The sequence below is a fragment of the Alexandromys fortis genome, unplaced genomic scaffold (genome assembly GCF_014885135.2).
Source record: "Alexandromys fortis isolate MF-2015 unplaced genomic scaffold, M_Fortis_MF-2015_v1.1 scaffold_19, whole genome shotgun sequence".
NCBI lineage: Eukaryota > Metazoa > Chordata > Mammalia > Rodentia > Cricetidae > Alexandromys > Alexandromys fortis.
In genome coordinates, this window is record NW_026067890.1 from 14,642,784 (window position 1) to 14,663,699 (window position 20,916).

Genomic DNA, 20,916 nt, shown 5'->3' on the forward strand with positions numbered 1-20,916 from the left:
AATTTTCCATGCCCTATTTAAGCTCAAAGTTATTTAAAAATGATTTTTTTAAAGCCTCAAGGCAATTACTTTACCTATCATGGAAACCTCTTCTAATTTCAGTAAAGGCAAGAGACGTTTCGAGAATTAGAGAATCATGGTATGGCATTTGTGCCTCGAAACTAGATCCTTGAATCCCACGCAGCCCATACCTACAGCCACAGCATTGCGCTCATTCCCTGAAGTAACTAGACAGGCCGCCTGGGGTCTGACGTGCCTGGACCATTGCACAGCTAGTCTTCTGCGTGGAAACGGAAGTTAGAAAGGTCTTTAGACATTAGATGCCCATGGAAACGGAAGTTAGAAAGGTCTTTAGCCATTAGATGCCCATGGAAACGGAAGTTAGAAAGGTCTTTAGACATTAGATGCCCATGGAAACGGAAGTTAGAAAGGTCTTTAGAAATTAGATGCCCATGGAAACAGAAGTTAGAAAGGTCTTTAGACATTAGATGCCCATGGCGGTGAAATACAGCTAGTCAGCTGGTAATTGTGACGAACCACAGGGGCATAGCTCAGGCCTCCATTATGTCCCTCTCTTTTCTCCTTCCCCCATGGGGCAAACAAAACAACTTTTAAAATTCTCAAGTATCTTACTATTATAAAATATGGGCGATCATAGACGTTTTAGGTTTTTTTTTTTTTATTGATAAAAGACGCTTCTGGTGTTAGCTGTGGAGCAATATTGCCAGAGAGGTCTCAGAGCTGACCTGTAGGCTCTACTTTTGACCTCGGATATCTATCTACATGTAAAGTTATAGAGCATGCCTCCCTTGGTAGGGAGAAAATAAACACATGCGCCTCACGAAGGCCTTTGCTTGCTCACGCTTGCTGCTGAGTTAGGAGAGACAAGAAGAAAGGAAAGAAGGAAAGAAGCCATGGGTTCATCTGTTTCTGATTGTTTTCCCACACAAGAAAAATGATAGTCCTCTCTGTCTTATATTTCCCCATGTGTCATGGATCTTTACCTTATACTTGATTTAAACATTATTTTATCATGTCCCATTAAAGCATCATCATCTTTGAAATTATGTAGCTTAGTATTTATTTTTAAAAAGCAACTATCGACTTGCCCTAGGGCTTTTGAAAAGATGGCTTCTTACTTGTGTCCTGCTGAAGGGATCGATAGCCATGTGTGTATCTGAGTTGCTGGTTTGCGTGTCTGTCTAGTCTCCTCTAGGTCCCCCATGTAGACTCCGCATACACATCCATGTAGGTTCAGAATTTCTCACAAGGAACAAAGAACCTTATGATGAAAAGCAACGTTTTCTGTGGCTCTGTGCCAAGGTACCAGGTCCTTGTTTTTCTCCAGTTGATGTATCCTGACGATTCGCTGTCAGGCAAAACCTCTGCGAGTTCTGCACGTCTCCTCCGATTATTGCATCTGCCTCGGCTTGGCAGGGCTCAGTTCTGTGTAGCTTTTCCTCTTGGACCCTACCTCATATTCAGTGACACACTGAGATTAGTCACTGGGTATGGGGGACATAATTAGCAGCAACAACAGTAACAAAGAGTTTTTCTTCATAAGTCTCAGGCTTCAAGTATCCCTGGGTAAATTCACCAGCTTTCTGTCTGGTTGGAGCCTACCGTACCATGTCTTTTCTCAGTTTAGGCTTCCAGGTGTGATTTGATCTGTTTTCTGTTTGAGAAGGTAGAATACATGGTCAATGTTTCCCTTCATCTTTAACGTTCTCCTTGGAAATGCGGGCAGAACTCTGGGCTGTCTGTAATTAATCTCTGCTAGAAGTTTGTACAGCAGTTGGGAATGTGTATCAGGAACCACCAGAGCTTTGGCTGTTTAGCCTGGGAAATGTGTCTTGTAGGACTGAAAACGGACTTTTAAATACGATTTAAATGCAATTAATTCTGATTTAAGTAGGTGCCTGGCTAGGGATCACTCTGTTTTACAACCCAAGAGTGTAGGGTTTAAATCTTGAAAACTGGGCAGGGATTTTTGGCAAAATGCATGACTTTTAGTATCTACTACTATTAACAAACTACTCCAAACCTAATAGCTGCAAATCATATTTTGTTGCTTTTTATTAGAATATTTGTGGACTGGCTATGCTCAGTTTTCACTTTAAGCCTGTGATATGTGGCAATCAAATGTCAGGTGGGGCTGACTCTATGTGCCATCAGTCTGCCATCTTCCTTGGACATCATATTCAGGGTCCTGGACTGGGGTATCTGGACCAGGTTGGGGCACCCTGACATCCCTGTCTTCAGGGAACTCCTGTGTGTGACCACTATGGTTTTTCTCATAGCGTGGAAACCCCAGAAAGTTAAGGCTCTTATAAAATGCCTAGCTTCCCCAGTGTTCATGTTTGAAGAGTTGGGGAGCTATGATGTCATGTTCTCCAGGCGTGCAGAATGGCCTAGCATCACATCTGTGACGTACCTGCTCAGAGCAGGGCCGGAGTTTAAGAGGAAGTGGCCTGAACCTGACCTTTGTATAGGAAAGGGATAAAATAACTGTGCTTGTGTTTAATTTTCACAATCCAGTTGTAATGATATGTTTCCCTAAGTACGAGCAGAAGAAAACATAAAGGCAAAACAAATAGACTTCCCTTCTCTAGTGACAAGTTGAATGAGTTCAGTTGCTCAGCTGGGAATTAGGAAATGGTAAGAACCATGAGGGTTTCGACAGTATATAAACGGAACAGGGGGATGTCAGAGTGAGTACAAATTAATTCCCCCCCCCCTAAAGTGTCAGTGATCACCATGAGAGAAGCACAAACATCGTTAGATTCAGGTCATTTTCAAATTATTAGGAAATCAAATTCTGACTGCAAGACCTCCCCACAGTTCATGCACACAAATACAAATGAATTATATTTGTGAATATAATTACATATATTTATAATCATTTGTTTGGTTAATAAAGCTTCAGTGCTTTTTTTTTCTCTCCCTGGGCATATATGTATACGTGTGTGTGTGTGTGTGTGTGTGTGTGTGTGTGGTGTACAAAGAGGCCAGAGGAGACAGTCACATAATCCCTCTATCTCTCTCCACCTTATTTACAACACTTATTCATTTATTGACGTGTGTGTGTGCCCTGGCATTCGTGTGGACATCAGAGAATAACCTTCAGGAGTCAGCTCTCTCCTCTCGTGAGGTGAGTCCCTGAAATCACACTCAGATCTCGTCAGGCTTGGCAGCAAGCGTCCTCGCCTGCTGAAATATCTGTCTCACCTGCCAGGCTTCAGTGTGGTTGCTTTAATGAAGCTTTTTTGGCCGGCTGTGTTTAGTGTGTCAGGCTGACTTTTTCTTAAAACAGCGATGAGTGATCCTATGTGAATGAATATCCCCCAGTTTCTGCGTAAGCATGGTAGAGCTCTGGATATTTCATGCAGCGTAACAGAGAAGTTGGCCCCTTTGATATTGTTTCATTTAACATTCAGAACATTCTGGTCTGGCAACAGCTCGGTTCAACTTCGAAACACGTGCATGGCATCCTGCTGACAGCCAGCATTCACCTGTCTCATCCAGGAGAACTACGTCCGGGTACCATGGCTTCTGTCCTTGAAGGTCGCCTGCATTTTCAGGACTGCTGGGAATAATTTTGTTTAACCATTTGGTGTTAATCAGTGCTGTTCCTGGGCTGCCATGAAAGTCTCGAGTCTAGGTGTCCTCATCATGTGGTGGGTTTGCGCTGGCCTCAGATGGAAGGACTTTGGCTTCTTCCTGGGACTTCCCGGATCCCAGCTGTGCTGGGATGGAGGCCGCCTAGAAGATGTTTAGCTACGCTTTGATTTGCGTTTCTGCTGTTTCTTAGATCTTTGTGGTAGAGAGTGCCTTTTAGGTAATCAAATACAACCAGGCTTTAAGGTCTTCCTCGTGGAAGGAGACTGGGCTTTGTAGGGCTTATGGGTGCTCACTGATTAAAAGAGTACTCTTCCCACCGTGGTTCAGGGCCAGATTAAGGACTGACTGGGATCCTGATGAGTCTTTGTTCCAAGGATGCCGTCTTCCCCTGCTGTCACCCCCTTTCCGATTCCACAGCAAGTCACACACCCCATTCCCATAGGTTTTGCTAGGTCTGCTTGGATTCCATTTCCTTTGGTAGGTGTGGCTGAGGCTATAGCCTTCTCTTTCTGATCTGTAGCTGTGCCTTCTGGTACCAGGTCAGATCTTTCTTTTCTTTTCCTTTTTTCCTTTTTTTTTTTTTTAAAACTGCAGAGAGGGGCAAGTGTATAACAGATGTGGTTCGGAGCCGGGGATGTTTCCAGGCTGGAAGCTAAGATGTGATCCTCAGAGCCTATGGCACAGGAAGTCACACTGCATCCCTCCCCTCACAGCTACCAGCTGCAGCAGATCGCCAGCAACCCACCTCCCCTTCCTCTCCTCCAGGACAGTTTTTACCACCCACCAAAGAGACCCCATGTTACCTGATGGGGGGGGGGTTCCCCTCCACCCCTTCCCCCACTGCTTCTCACTTCCATCTGCATAAATTCAAATGTCCTCACTGCAATTGAAATAGTATTTGCTTCTCAGAGGTAGCTCTTGTGTCTTAGCATTTCTATTGCTGTGAAGAGACACCATTAGCATGGGAATATTGGGGTAGCTCCTTACAGTTCAGATGTTTAGTCCATTATCATCATGTTGAAACATAGTGTCATGAAAGCAGACATGGTGCTGGAGGAGCTGAGAGTTCTATATTTTATCTGAAAGCAACAGGAAGTAAATGGAGACACTGAGCATGGTCTCATGTGAGAACTCAAAGCACACCCCCACAGTGACACTCTTCCTCCAAAAGGCCACACCAACTCCAACAAAGTCCCATTTCCTAATAGTGCCTCTCCCTATGAGTTTGTGGGGGCCAACTGTATTCAAACTACCACATTCCACTTCCTGGCCCCCATTAGGTTGTAACAATATCGTAATGCAAAAATGCATTAGTCCAACTTCAAAAGTCCCCCCCTAGTCTATCACAGACTCAACCATGTTTTGAAGTCCAATGTCTCTTTTGAGATTCATACAATCTCTTAATCTCCCCTGTAAAATCAAAATAAAAAAAATAGCAGATCACAAATTTCAACATATAATGGCACAGGTTATATATTTCCATTCTAAAACCTAGAGAAGGAAGCAGAGTGAGGAAATACTGGGCCAAAGACGGAAAACCATCAGGGCAAACCCCACACTCTGCATCTCCATGTCTGATGTCACAGTGCTCTTCAGTCACTAATTCTATTGAGCCTTTTTGACTGCAACACACTTGCTTCTTTTAGGCTGGTTCTATTCCCGGTTAGCAACTTTTCTCAGCAGGTATCCCACATCTCTGGCATCTCTAACATCTTTTGAGGTCTCCAAGGCAATCCAGGCTTCACACAATGACCTCTTTGGACCTCCTTTCAGGGATGCCCCTGGCACATGCCTGGCCTCACTGGCTTTCCTTAGTCTTGGAGGGAGATTCCATAACTCCGTGCTTTTACCTTTGACTCGAAAGCAAGAACCACAACGGCTGAAGTTGTCAAGTTCTGCTGGTTACTGGGGCTGCAACATGGCCTTCTTATTCAATTACATCTTCACCAGCTTCCTGTTTTCAGTGATTTCCTTTACTGCCTAAACATGGCTATCTTGGAACTCTCTCTGTAGACCAGATTGGCCTTCAACTCAGAGATCTGTTATCTCTGTCTCATACTGTTGGGATTAAAGGCTTTCGCTACCATGCCTAGGTCTAAACTATTCTTTAGTTCCTTTTCACAATTTGGAAGCCTAGTTGGGTGGGATTCATGACCTGAGATCACAACTACCTTTATTCCATTTAATATCAGGCTTTTATTTAACCTGTTTATCTTCTTAAACACAAGACGTAGTCTATTCAATTTCTGGTGCTCCCTTTCTCCTCAAATTGTACATTTTGTATTTTTCCATGATCAGCTTGCTCCTTTTCATTATAGATCTAAGATCTAAGAGTGATTACTAATAACCGTACAACAGAGTCAATACTAGGAAGTTTTGAGATTTCTTCTGCCAACAGAATTAAGCCAAAACCCTTCAATTTAGCCTTAGGTAGACTCTTCAACAAAAGAACAAAAGTCAGCCACATTCTTTGCCAAAATATTACAAAAACAGTCTCTAGGCCATGTACTAACATTCCTTTCCTTTGAAACCTCTTGAACAAGCCCTGCACAGTTCAAATCACCCTCAGCACCACTGTCCTCTATGCTTCTACTAGTATGGTCCATTAAAGCCACATTTAAAGCATTAAAATTCTTTCCTTTTTCTATTTTGTTTTGGGACAGGGTTTCTCAGTGTAACAACCCTGGCTGCCGTGGAACTCACTCTGTAGAACATATTGGCCTTATACTTATAGAGATCTACCTGCATCTGCCTCCCTAGTGGTGGGATTAAAGGTATGTACCACCACAGCCTGGCTCAACTGCTTTTCTAATCCAAAGTCCCAAAGTCCACTTTCCTCCATGATCTGGCCTATCATAGCAATACTTCAGTCTTTGTTAACTTAAATTGCTGTGAAGAGACACCATGACAATGGCAACTCTTAAAAAGGAAAACATCTAATTGGGGTGGCTTGCTTACAGTTCAGAGGTTCAGTCCATTATCATCATGGTGGGGCATAGCAGCATTCAGATAAATGATGCTGGAGAAAGAGCTGAGGGTTCTGTATCTTGATCCCTAGGCAACAAGAAGTGAACTAGACACTGGGCATGGCTTGAGCATATAGGAGACCTCACCCTCACAGTCACACACTTCCTCCAATGAGACCACACCTCCTAATAGTGCTTATGAGCGTATAGAAGCCAATTACATTCAAATTAGCACCTCTTGTTAACTCTCATGCACTCATTCATCTAAGTATCTTCAAGCAAGTGATCATGCTGAAATATCTCAGCATGACGGGGGTTTGCTTATCTACTTATCTCTTTTTCTGGTGACTCTTTTCTTGACCCTTCAAACACCAATACTTTGACTATCACTGCTTTCTAGAAATCACCTCTGGCTTTGCAGGCTGGGTAGACTCACCTGTCTAAGACACTTTTCCTTTTTCTTCCTCACACTCATCAAGTTCCCAGTGTTTATTACAGCTTTTTGTTGTTTGGCTTTTTACCTTGCAGGTATGGACCATAATTTTATGTGATAGAAGAATCTCAGAAAGACAAATACCACACAATTTCACTCATTCATGGGATTGAAAATAGTTGACCTAGCAGGGCTGGAGAAATGGCTCAGTGGCTAAGAACACTGGCTTCTCTCCGAGAGGATCAGGGTTCAAATCTCAGCACCCAAATGGCAGCTCACAGCTGTCTGTAACTCCAGTTCCAGGGAATCTGACACCCTTACACAGACATAGGTGAGGGCAAAACACCAATACACAGAAAATGAAGATAAAGAAATTGCTTTTTAAAAAAGAAAATAGTGGGGCTGGAGAGATGGCTCAGTGGTTAAGAGCATTGCCTGCTCTTCCAAAGGTCCTGAGTTCAATTCCCAGCAACCACATGGTGGCTTACGACCATCTGTAATGAGGTCTGATGCCCTCTTCTGGCCTGCAGACATACACACAGAATATTGTATACATAATAAATAAACAAATATTTAAAAAAAAAGAAAATAGTGGACCCAGCAGTAGAGAGAGCAGTGGTTTTCAAAGACCAGGAAGGTTGCTGGGAGATGGGGTGGAGAGTGGATGATGGTTAAAAAATATAACTAGAAAGAAAGAATGAATTGCCGTGTTTTGTTGCACATTAATGTGAGTACAGTTTTCATCTATTTATTATATATTTCATAAGACACTAGAAGAAAGGAAGTCAAAGATCCCCAACACTGGAAATTATAAAGCTTTCATGAGAAGGACATAATAGGAGAAGGAAAGTCTATTCATTCTGTCATTGATCATACGACAATATATACATGTGTTGAATTATTATACTCTACCCCATAAGATGTATATTTATAATGTATCAAGACCAAAGAATTGTTGAATAGTGACATGAATTTCAAATTATGCTACAAATATCTATTTACTTGATGAAACCTTATAACAGAAACTTCAATTTTATAGAAAATGTTATGTTATGTTTTGACTTAACTTTTAGTGATAACTATACAATGTATCTTTGGAGAAGTTTATAGATCCACTGTGGTGGCAGTGCCCAAGATATTTTTAGATAGTACTCATGTACAGACAGCTGTATGTCAAAGATAACACAGAGCAAAGAGTTTTCCTTTAGAAAGTACATTGCTGGGCGTTGCCTTGTATGGTTCATGCCTATCTCAGCCTGGCTTACATGAAAGGACTCCATTGATTTTTAAAAAACCACATGGTAAATGTAGCCACACATATTTCTTCTGTTACCTCCAGGCACCTCTGCACAGCTGGTATTCATGAACAAGAATGTCTAGTGAAATCCCAGTATGTTGTTTCTAGGGAACAGTTTATAGCCAGGAGAATGACAGGGTAGCAGGCAAGAGTACGTGGAGATAGCGCAAGGATTAACTCTGTTCCCTGATGGAGGTCTCGGGAGATGAGATGATACCACTACTTCCAATACCTATTAAATGTGCTTCAGTTGTTCCCCTTAAGGAAGCCATTGGGAGGGCGTAAACCAGAACACAGCCTGGCTTAAAAACACAATGGTGCAATACTTTGTGACATTGTTTGTTTATTATTTCCATCTTCTCTTGTATAAAAAATTTATTTCTTCCAATTACATACGTTAAAATTTTGAGAATGTTGCGATTCAGTTCCTGTGATAGCCTTTTAAGAGATTCATTCTTAACCCATCATCCAAGTGAAGGGTGTTTCCAGGTCCTTGGGGTCTTTTTAGCTTTCCGTAAGCTTGTGTGTAAGACTCAGCACTTTCACTAGCTTATTCAATACACAAATAAGTCAAAATAAAGTGAAATACAAGCAGGTTGGGTACTTTTTGTACTATTATGCACTTTCCATTGAGGTTTCCTGATGAAATGTCAAGAGGACTGACTTTTGAACATTTAGAAAAGTTGATTATAGGTTTATCTAAAACAAAACAAGGCTGGTGGCATATTGAGAGGAAAGGATGCGAAAATTATATATCTTATAAAGTAGAAAAAATAAAATTAAAGTAGAAAGGATGGGAAGAGGTAAAGGGAGATGGAGAGACAGAGAGAGAGAGAGAGACAGAGACAGAGAGAGACAGAGACAGAGAAATAAAAAGAGTAGGTCATCATTGTCAATAAATGGACACAAGCTTAACTGGCCTTTGAAAAACAAAAGAAGCTCATGGACAGCTTAACTTTATGTTGATTGTGAGGGATATACCTAAGGCAATAGAATTAAAAAGGCTTAAAAATTGATGAGCAAATTTATACCAGGCTGTCCTGAACCTCTTGTCAGACAAAGCAAATTTTGTATCAATAAAGCATTAATCAAGGCAAAGAAAGGCTAAGTCACAACTTACAAGCAACACACAGACGTTACATGTGTTTTCATGACAATCTATACAACTATTAGTGTTAAAAAGCAGAAGCTGCCAAAACATAAATGAAGAATATGTTGAAACACACAGCCAATGAAAGACTTTAGTCTCACTTAATACATAAGGCAGGTCAATAAATAGGACAAAGGAAAAGATTAGACTGTCACCAATGACAAAGTTGTTTTGAATATATACAGATTTCACACACTAGCAATAGAGAACTCCTTTTGCACACTTGCACGTTGTGTTCATAAAAAAGAAACTGTATTTTAGATAATAAAGAATACATCATTACATTTGCATAGCAAAAATATTATAACATTCCAAGATCATATTGTGGTATAACTATGAACTTAAAATGAATTAAATCTCAAAAGACTCTTATATACTAATATTAGAAAATGTTTTATGGGGTTAAATCTTGGGTGAAAGGGAAAATGCAAACAGCAGTTATAGAATTTTTGGAAAATAGTAATGAGGACTCCATAAGCACATCTGGGAGCTGTATGTAAAGCAGTGACCAGAAGAAAAAAGCAATAGACTCAAGCATCTTAATAAGTGCAAATAAAAGACTAAAAATAAAGAAAATCCCTACTAAAAATATCCAGAAATAGACAACAAGCCAAATAACATGAAAGCATGTGGAAGGGTAGAATAAATTTCAAAGAACAAAAAAGCAGTGTATAAAGTTAATAAATAGTAGTTCCAATTCCCTAGAAAATTTATTAATACTCAGAAACCAATGGCTATGTTAGTAAAGAAAAAGTATAGCACACTACAGGGGGAAAATAACTGAGTACAGGGGAACTTTCATATCATGAAAAGCAAATTTGTATATTTTTATGCAAATAACCTTAAAGTCAAATTTACTAGAATTGATCTCAGTGAAATATCTGGATTTTTCAGCAGGCCAATATTTTTAGGCAAACTAGAGGCACTAAAGAAGGGGCACAAAGCGGGAAGGGGGAGGCCTAGGATCATTCACAGGGAAAAGGTCGCAAAAATCTTAAAATTAGGATACAGAAAGTGAAGAAAGGAATTGCCTAAATTGTCCAAATTCTTTCAAAGAAGTACTAGGTTTTGCTAGCTAAGCCCGACAAATAAAATGGGAGTGTATCACTTAGGAATAGTGATGAAAATCATAACAAAATATTAGTGAGCAGACTTCACCAATCAAGAACCAATAAACTAGGTCAAGTGCAATTTGTATCAAAATGCAAGGATGACCTGGTATTTAAAAGGTTATTAATCTTAGTGTATTATTATTAGTAAATAAAATAAATTAGTTTATTTATTGATCTTAGTATAAAAGGTCTCCAAAGGAAAAAAATACAGTATTTCCATGAATACTAAATTAAAAAATAGCTTTTAATAGTTTTATTCTAATAAAAACATTATGGAAAATAGGAATAAAAGGTTAACATAATAAATATTTATTAAAATACCAAAATAAAATCTCCAAGAGGTCCTAAAATGAGGAAATTTACCATGTCCTATGCTATTTGACATTGAAGTGTTAGGCAATGTGATTAGGGAAATGAAAACAGAAATAAAAGGACTGGAAAGAAAAAGAGCTAGTCATAGGGGGTACATAAAAAGTCTTCCAGAGTCAGTGATGAAACTAATTCATGCATCACTCAAGAACAATGGCAATGGGTTTTTGATCCTACTGCACGAACTGGCTTTGTGGGAGCCTAGGAAGTTTGGATGCTCACCTTACTAGACCTGGATGGAGGTGGGTGGTCCTTGGACTTCCCACAGGGCAGGGAAACTTGATTGCTCTTTGGGCTAACGAGGGAGGGGGACTTGATTGCGGGAGGGGGAGGGAAATGGGAGGCGGTGCCGGGAAGAGTCAGAAATCTTTAATAAATAAATAAAAAATTAAAAAAAAGAAGTCAACAAAACCAAATGGGCTACTATGAGCACGTTTAAGTAGGCAAATGACTTCATGGAAGGAAAAACTGATTTGTAATATCAAAAAGTATTAATTAAAATGCTCAAGGTAATGTAAGAAATGTACAAAATCCATGAGAATTATCTGTACTCCTAAATAACAGAATAGGAAACATTCACTGTTTTTAGCCAAGCTTCTAAGTATCATTGTCCATACATCAATACATTGTAGATACTAGTAATATACCAACACATGTTTACCTGTGGGTCAAGTTGACTGTGCAGTTTCTACAGACTAAGACATAAGAATAGCCAAGAAAACAATGAAATCGAAATACTAATGACGGATGTCTCACTGGTTAGAAAAGGGTTTTGTATGAAAAGGGGTTTTGATAATTAAGGTTTTTATTAATTAAAATATGTGGTACTGGGCATGAATACCCAGACCAATGGAAAAGAATCTAATGTTCAAAGGAGACTTAAGAATATGTATAAGTTTACCACTGAATAAAGCTAGTGTCTGAAATTTCTGAGCAAACATAGAACAAATGATACCAGGACAACTGGGCAGTTCTTTGAAAAATGTTCGAAGTATTCACCAAACCACATACAAGAATAAACTTTGAGCCAATCAAAAATATAAATATGAATTTGAAATAAAAGTAGATGTTGGAGCCGGGCGGTGGTGGTGCACGCCTTTAATCCCAGCACTCGGGAGGCAGAGGCAGGCAGATCTCTGTGAGTTCGAGGCCAGCCTGGTCTACAAGAGCTAGTTTTAGGACAGGAACCAAAAGCTACGGAGAAACCCTGTCTCGAAAATCCAAAAAAAAAAAAAGTAGATGTTGGATTTCTTTGTAAGCCATGGCATAAAGATCCTGGTGCATTACAAGAGCAGATCGGTCAGCTTGACTGCATTAAAAAAATACTTCCATGAAAATGGAAAGTTTGTCAAAGTACCTACGACGTGTACTAGATTGTTCAGACGTCTGCAATATATTATACCATGGACATTTCTAATACATTCTGTATGCACAGTATGTTTCAATTTATTCCTTTGACAACATTTTAATTACTATGTGTAAGTTCATAGCCACAGTCTCTATCTGCAAACTAGCATGTAAATGTATCATAATTTAAAAATTAAAAATTTAAGGGGTATTTAGTTTGCCTATAGTGTGTGTGTGTATGTGTGTGCATCTGTGTGTATTCTTTTGAAAATCAAAAGAATAAAACAACTCTCCCCGTCCAGTTGCGTAACAGGCAAGAGATACAAACTGACCATTCACAAGGGTAAAATAAAAAGGCTCTCACGCATGTAAAGACACTTCCAGCTTTTGTCTGTATAAAAACCCGAAAGTGATAATTAAAACTTCACTAAGCATTTCTAACTTACAAAGTGAAAAAACCCAAACACCTGCCACTGCACCATTGATGCTCAGTTCGTGAAGCTGGATGCTTCAGCAGTGCTAGTCTGGTGCTGAAGGCCTGGAGGATTCCTGGAGGACCACTGGTCTTCAGACCGTATCTGAAGTCTGAAGAATCTGGGTTCTGAGGGTGAGGAAGGCTGATAGCAGCAGTGGTGGCCACAGCAGCTCACCAGCAAGTCACCAACACAGAGCATGTGTTGTGTGTGTGTGTGCGCGCGTGTGCGCATGTGTGTGTGTCCCATATCTAGGGTGCCTATTCCCATTTCTGTTAACCTAATTCAGAAAACTCTCAGGCCTGTCCAGAGGCTAGCTTAATCCAGATAATCCTTCATAGGTGTGCCCGAGTCTTGTTTCAGAGTGATTGATCTTGTCAAGTTGATGATGGATGTTTAACCACCACAAGGGCATGGGAAGTAAGCAAGCACACTGAAAAAACAAAAAACAAAAATAGGGACCAAGCCTACAATCTGAGTCTTTGAAAAAAAGTAAGCAGTCAAGATCTGGAAAAAACAACCTATGAAAAATAAGAGAAACAATAAAAAATAAATAAAACAGACGATAAAACAAGACTCTAAAGAGCATCATCCCTCATGATGTCAACTCAGACAGGAGGGGACTGGAAGCTTCTGCAGAAGGTCATGTTCAGCACACTCTCGGTGGAGACCCTTGACTGCTTTGGTACTGTGCTCTGCGTTTCAGTGCCTGCATCCTTTTCGGTCCCAGTGTTAGCCTGGCCACCCCCTCATTATTTGCATGATTCTCTTCTCTCATGAGGAAGCCTTACCCCTCCAAGCTCCAGCCTTAACCTTTTCTCCTGCTTCCTTGGTTCTTCTAAACAGGTTCCTTTAAAACCTTGTCAGATGCATCCCATCCTTCGCTCTTCACAGGAAAGCATTGCTTTAGAGAGGGACTAAAGGTAAATCTTAGGGAAACAAAACCAGTGATCCTAGACTATGCTGAAAGAATGTGTTTCTGCACACCCTCAATTCAGTCACGGCAAAACAATAGCCATTTTAGGGTTGGTATCTCAACCCTGGTTAGGGGGAAAAGTGTTGTTTGTTTTACTTGAATTCCTCTATTTCAGAGTGGTAGTTGTTTATTGTAGTCAACATTTCGGGAGTTAGCTTAATGCAGAACAATGTATGGTGGATATATTGGACCAAAATGGTAACCGGAGATGCCTAACACAATGGCCAAACTTCTCATACAGGCCTTTACATTTGTTTCAATTAAAGAACCAGTTTGTTTTTCTCTAGCCCATGACTTTTCTTTCAAACATTTGAATTTGGTAAACTCTCAATGTGTCTTGTTAGACACTTTTTGCCTGTAATTCTTTAAAACCATGTGTGACTTAATCCATATGCTTTTCATTCATTTACAATCAAATCATCAAAACACAGCCTTAAAGAGCTATTTGATTTCAAAGAACATTTTTTAATAAGCATTTAAAGCCCTTTGAGAAATAAAAACGGGATGCCACATCTTTCTAAGCGTAAACACAGCACAACCAAAACCACACTCATGGCTAGAGAAATCCAGGCTTCGGAGTTTTCATTCCCCCCCCCCCCCCCCGTTCTTGGCTAAATGAGCCATCCTCTATCTCCTTTTAACTTTCAGTGAAGCGTGAAGTGTTTTGAGATGAGGAAATAGTACTTTCCAAATTATTTAAAATTCTGCTCAGCTACCATTGAGCAGTTCCTGTTGAGACATGAGCTCCCAGGGACTGAAATAGTTCAAGAAAATTCTTATTTTCCTGAGTTTAGATTCCACTCATCTCTCAGACATGTGTAGAAGGTACCAGATATTCCCAATGGCTTGAAAAGGAGGCACTTATATGTCTGTGAGCTCTGACCTCTACTCTTACAGGTGTTTGGATAATGAAGATGTGGTTCTTGGCTGATGGAGCCCTGAGGTATACTCTGATGTCCTTTGCATGCTATTAAGTCATCACATACAACAGCCAAAATTTGCTCTCCTGTGGGTGTGATGTGATTTTAAAATAACACAGGATAAGAGGAGTTAATAAATGTTTTACTTGGAGATGTAATATCATGTTAGAACATTTGAGAGGTCAATGAAGGAATGTCATATGGCCTTCATGGGGACTGGCTATTTAGTAAGTACAAATAACACGAGTTCCCCACCCCCTAAGTTTTAAAGAGATGTTGAGCTCAGGGTACAGAGTGGATGGTTTGGGTGATAGACAGAATGTGAATGTCAAAGATTTCAAAGAGGTTAAAATTCTCTTGAAAAGAGTAAGGGTGAAGTTCAAAACAGGGTCTCTCTGTGTCACCCTGGCTATCCTGGAAATTGTTCTGTAGAGCAGTCTGGCCTCCAACTCATAAAGATCTGCCTGCCTCTGCCTCCAGAGTTCTAGGGTTAAAGGCATTAGTCACCCGCCTCACTGATGTTATTCTCTTAAGGGAACTATTTGTTTGATTAATGACTTCCCGACTGGTAACCATTTAGAATTATACAATCAACGTATTTTTGTATCTGTCTTTGTTTGTATTTTTAAATAAGATAAATTCTTTTCTCTAAAGAGAATAAACTTGAACATGTGTGCCTTATTCTATAATACGTTAGTATTTTAAAACATGGAAAGAAAATAGTGTATGCCTTTGTAATTAACTGGGAAGGGATTGGAGGATACTTTCTGCATGAGAGTACTGATTTGCATTTGAACTGACACTTGGCTGTATAGGGTTATGTCTGTCAAAAGTCAGTAATGGCTCCCTTAAAATCTGTGCTTCATGGGAGAAACTTATCAACACTGAACTCTATTTTTTTTCATGTTGAAGTATTTAGGCAGAAATGTATTGATGTTTGCAGACCCCTTTAAAATGTACCAAAAACACTAAAAAATGGACAAAATGAAAAACCAATGGCTGTTCATGTAACAAAATAAGCACAGTATAGTGTTGATTATAATAACGTTTGGTTAGTGTGTGTATTCATTACAAAATTATTCTCTCTGCTTCTAATAATTGATAATAAAATGGTCTATTTACACTGAAAAAAAGAGTAAGGGTGAAAAATATTGACTGGTGCATGAAGAGAATTATTTAGAGACTTGACTATTAATGTTGCCTCATCTTCCTATTAATTCAGCATCCAGTCTCCTTTCAACCTATCATGTCTCTCTACATTTCTCCTCATGTCAACTTAAGTTGGTTAGGACTCCTGAGAGAAACAGATGCAACATTTTCACATGGTTAGGGAGGCTGAAAATTCCAAGTCAAGTTTATAATGGACTGTCAGCAATGTGGAGCCTCGGGTGAGCTGATGCTACAGTTTCCACAGGAGGAAAGAGACCACACCCTGGCATGAACTGATGCTCAGTATGCATCCACAGGCAAGAAAAATCCAGTTTATCCTCTTTGGCTTCCATTGTCCTCATTTTTAAAAAAAGTATGGTACTGGGATTAGGAACAGCAGAGGCATCTAGGAACTTTTCGGAAATCTGAATTCTCCGTTGCTTGCCAAATGTGCATAATCAGCCACAGGGCCATGCATTCTTCACACTCTTTCCCGAAGATTCTAATAGACCAAACGTTTATGAATTTCTGTCCTACAGATCCGTTTCACTCTTTCATCTTGATTGCTTTTCGGCAAAGCTATGCTCTACATATAAACTTGCTTATACTAACAGGAATGTGCTAAATATTTATATTTTTTATAGCTGTACTTCCCTCAATGCATGAGAAATCTCAGGCATTAGTAAGAAAAGCTTAAAAGGAAACAGTTTGTCCATAGACTCAAAATAGTCACTGTAGTGGCTCTTCAATTAACAATTAGAAACATCCTTGAAGGTTATTCGATACATGGACCAGGAGCTATGGTCATCAGCTGTCAAATGAGAACTCAGAGCTCATGCCTCGTTAATACTATCCTATTTTTCTCTGAGTATTTTGAACATTAGAAAATTACACTTTGCTGTTTCAGTGGATAAGCGTGTTTTCTGAGCAAGCCTGATGATGACCTGTTGATACCTGGAGTCCCCTTAAAAAGGATACTGCGATATAATTCTCTCATCCAAAACTCTTTCTAGTGGATGAAAGGCAGAGGTGGAGGAACTATAGAAACTTACTGGACAGCTGGCTTGAAACACGCATCATGGTAGGAACAACACAAGAGACTTTACCTCAAAAACAAAGTGGAAAGAGAGTCAAATCCCAAAATTTTCCTCTAAGAACATATACAGGTTGTGGGACGAGACTGTACACACACATACACACACACATTTTCAACTGCTCTTTGTGATTAACACATTTTTATGATGGACTATCAAGGTTTTATTAGTAGATAGTATAATGAAGTACAGTGTTTCAAGGTCATGTTAGATCTCTATCCCTTCACAAGCCTGACCTAACTGTAATTAGAAGTGGCTTTGGAATTAGAAGGACCCAGGTCCAAACCTCAACTTCACAGTCTGCCAACTGGGCAAACTTGGCGAGTCTAACTTCTCTACAGATTGGTTTCTGTGTTCCTTACTGACCTTGGCACTAACTGTCAACTTGACCAAACTTAGAACCACCTGAAAAAAGTTCTTATTGAGTAATTGTTTTTATCAGGTTTGTTTTTGAACGTGTTTATAAGGGACTATCTTCATTTTTCTTTTGGTTTATACAAAAGGGCTCAGGCTGCCGTGGGTAGCAACATCCCTAGGCAGGTGTATTGGGCTATATAAGAAAGCAAGCTACTGTAAGTCAGCAGGCAGTGTTCCTCCCTGACTCCTGCTCCGACTCCCCTTGATGATGGATTGGAAGTAAAAGCCAGATAGATGCTTTCTTCCCTAAGTTGCATTTGGTGAGGCTGTTTTTTATTACAGCAACACACTGACACAGGAACACCTATCTATAACAGGAAGTGAAAATGAAGCCATTTCACTTCAATCCCCAGCTTCCTGTAGACCATTGCTCTTGTTTCTATTGCCTTCCAGCCGGACAATGTCTGCTGTAGCTCTTGAAATTAATTCTTTATGGTGACTCTCTAGCTTTAAGAAAATAATCAGGGAGACAATGAGACAGTCAAACAAGCTGAATAGTTTTACTCGTTCTTTGCAAGATGACTCACCTGGGAACCTGCTTCCTCACAAGGAGGACAATTTTGCCCCTGAACTTCTTTGCAGATGCCTGCAGGAATCACTGGCCCTAAGAATATACAACCTACTGATCCATGTAGCTCCCCCACCCCCCTTGGGAGCCATATAGACACAGTACTCATGTATGAAGTTCTTACAATTTTTTTTTAATAAAAAAGGGGAAAATCATCTCAATTTATCTCCTCTGGCCCTTTGGCTCCAGCTAGGTGTATGTACAGACAGCTTAAATAGTAATAGTAAGCTCCCAATAATAATAGTGATTGATTTAAGTATCTACCACGTTTTGAGTCAGGAGTTGAATTTAGTCATTGTATATAGGAACAGAAAATTTGAGTTAAAATGTTTTGAAAACTGTGTTTCTTCTCTGAGTGTGTGTTGGAAGAAGAAACGAGTCAGAAATTGGGCTAATCTGTCAGTTTCTTCCTGAAGGTCCCTAGGAAACTCCCTACCCTAGCTGACTCAATTGCCAAGTGTTTTCTGGAGCCCCACACTGGATGGGAGTTAAAGGAAAATTCATCAGACTTGAAAGGCAGGAGGAGGGGAACAGAATTATGGCTGGAGACTGTATCTGCCAGGATCTCTCTGCCTCAGCATGCTGGTTTCAGGGCTCACATTTCAGCCTATTTTGCCTTTTAACTTGTTTCAAGATGGGGGGCAGTGCCAACAATATTTTAAAAATAATTTGAAAAACTCCCATTGTTCATAATAACCTTTGCAAAAGTTGGAAATTCTCTTTGAACTTGTTTTGTCCCTTTCAATTTGGCAAAGAGACCTTTGAGTTTCCAATGGAACTTTCCATTTAAAAAGAAAAAAAGATTATGTGGACAATCTTAGTGTGAACGAAGCCCTGGCTTTCCATTTGGTGCCCATCTGCCATTTGCTGAGGACCAATGCATCCACTTTGCTTACATTTACGTGAGATTGTGTGTAACAGAGGAGCCTGTGGTATTGATCAGAAAGCATGACCTTTGATATAAAGGAAGACATTGCTTGGAAAATGAGGGCTTCTGAGGACTGTATAAACTTCAGGTCAACTTTCAAGTCTTAATTTTGAGAAAAAATTTCTCACAAAAATTTAGGTATCTGTGATGTATAAGCATGGTAGAGTGTGAAGGCCTTTTGTGTAAGGGGGTCATCTGATACAATTGAGCTTTTTTGATTATGGAACTTTAGAAAAGTTTATTGCTACTAAGACCCCATTAGCCCCTAGTCTCCTGGACATTCTATAGTTTGTATTCAAGATTTTTTTTCAGGGACTTCTGATCTCAAGTTTAAATAGAATGTCCCATATAGGATCAATGAAAATCAGATGTCGTTATATTGAAAGAGACTAGTTAGTATTATTTTCAAGACCAGTTAATATGATTGGAATGTGTTATATTACTGGAATGTGCTAATGTAGTAGGATAGGGGCTGGTGAGATGGTTCAGCAGAGGGAGACGCTTGCTATAAAGCTTGCTGACCTGAGTTTGATCCCTTTGGTCCACCTGGTAAAGAACACATTCTAGCAAGTTGCCCTTTGACTTTCACGTGTGTGCCATGCAGATCCCATCCATGCAGGTATTCTCTCTCTCTCCAAACAAATAATAAGCAAGCAAGCAAACAAACAAATGTAGTAAAAGAATTCAATAAAAATATAGCATCAAGAGTCTCTCGCCAGGCGTCCTCGTTGGAGTGACATCGTCTTTAAACCCTGCGTGGCAATCCCTGACGCACCGCCGTGATGCCCAGGGAAGACAGGGCGACCTGGAAGTCCAACTACTTCCTTAAGATCATCCAACTTTTGGATGATTATCCAAAATGCTTCATTGTGGGAGCAGACAATGTGAGCTCCAAGCAGATGCAGCAGATCCGCATGTCCCTGCGAGGGAAGGCTGTGGTGCTGATGGGCAAGAACACCATGATGCGGAAGGCCATCCGGGGGCACCTGGAGAACAACCCAGCTCTGGAGAAGCTGCTGCCTCATATCCGGGGCAATGTGGGCTTTGTGTTCACCAAGGAGGACCTCACTGAGATTAGGGACATGTTGCTGGCCAATAAGGTGCCAGCTGCTGCCCGTGCTGGTGCCATTGCCCCATGTGAGGTCACTGTGCCAGCCCAGAACACTGGTCTGGGGCCCGAGAAGACCTCTTTTTTCCAGGCTTTAGGCATCACCACTAAAATCTCCAGGGGCACCATTGAAATTCTGAGTGATGTGCAGCTGATAAAAACTGGAGACAAAGTAGGAGCCAGTGAAGCCACGCTGCTGAACATGCTGAACATCTCCCCCTTCTCCTTTGGGCTGATCATCCAGCAGGTGTTTGACAATGGCAGCATTTACAACCCAGAAGTGCTTGACATCACAGAGCAGGCTCTGCACTCTCGCTTCCTAGAGGGTGTCCGGAATGTTGCCAGTGTTTGTCTGCAGATCGGCTACCCGACTGTTGCCTCAGTGCCACACTCGATCATCAATGGGTACAAGCGGGTTCTGGCTCTGTCTGTGGAGACTGAGTACACCTTCCCACTTGCTGAAAAGGTCAAGGCCTTCTTGGCTGATCCATCTGCATTTGTGGCTGCTGCCCCAGCGAAGGCTGAAGCCAAGGAAGAGTCGGAGGAATCAGATGAAGATATGGGATTTGGTCTCTTTGACTAATCCTCTCAAAGCAACCAATTCAGACAACTTAATCCAAGAAACGTGGAAATAAAAGCTTACTTCTGTTAAAAAAAATATAGCATCAAGATTAGTAGCTACTAATAGTTAATAATAATTAATAGCTAATACTAGTAATAGATATTAATAATGAATGTGGCAGAAGGCCTTAAGAACAACTTGAGTTTTGTGCATGGTGATAAATATGATCTATTTGCATTCTTCTACATGTTGACATCCTTTTATGCCAGCACCATTTGTTGAAGATGCTTTCTTTTTTCCATTGTATAATTTTAGCTTTGTCAAAAATCAGGTGTTCATAGGCGTGTGGATTAATATCTGGGTTTTTGATTCAATTCCATTGGTCAACCTGTCTGTTTTTAAGCCAGTACTAAGCTGTTTCCATTA

General features: G+C 40.3%; 1 protein-coding gene across 1 annotated transcript; it reads left to right on the top strand.

The window, feature by feature from the left end:
- Window positions 1-19,534: 19,534 nt before the first annotated feature.
- Window positions 19,535-20,586, top strand: LOC126503512 (60S acidic ribosomal protein P0-like). The gene has a single exon (XM_050145275.1). It carries the CDS (start codon window positions 19,603-19,605, stop codon window positions 20,509-20,511), a length of 909 nt encoding a protein of 302 aa, XP_050001232.1. The 5' UTR covers window positions 19,535-19,602; the 3' UTR covers window positions 20,512-20,586.
- Window positions 20,587-20,916: the final 330 nt, after the last annotated feature.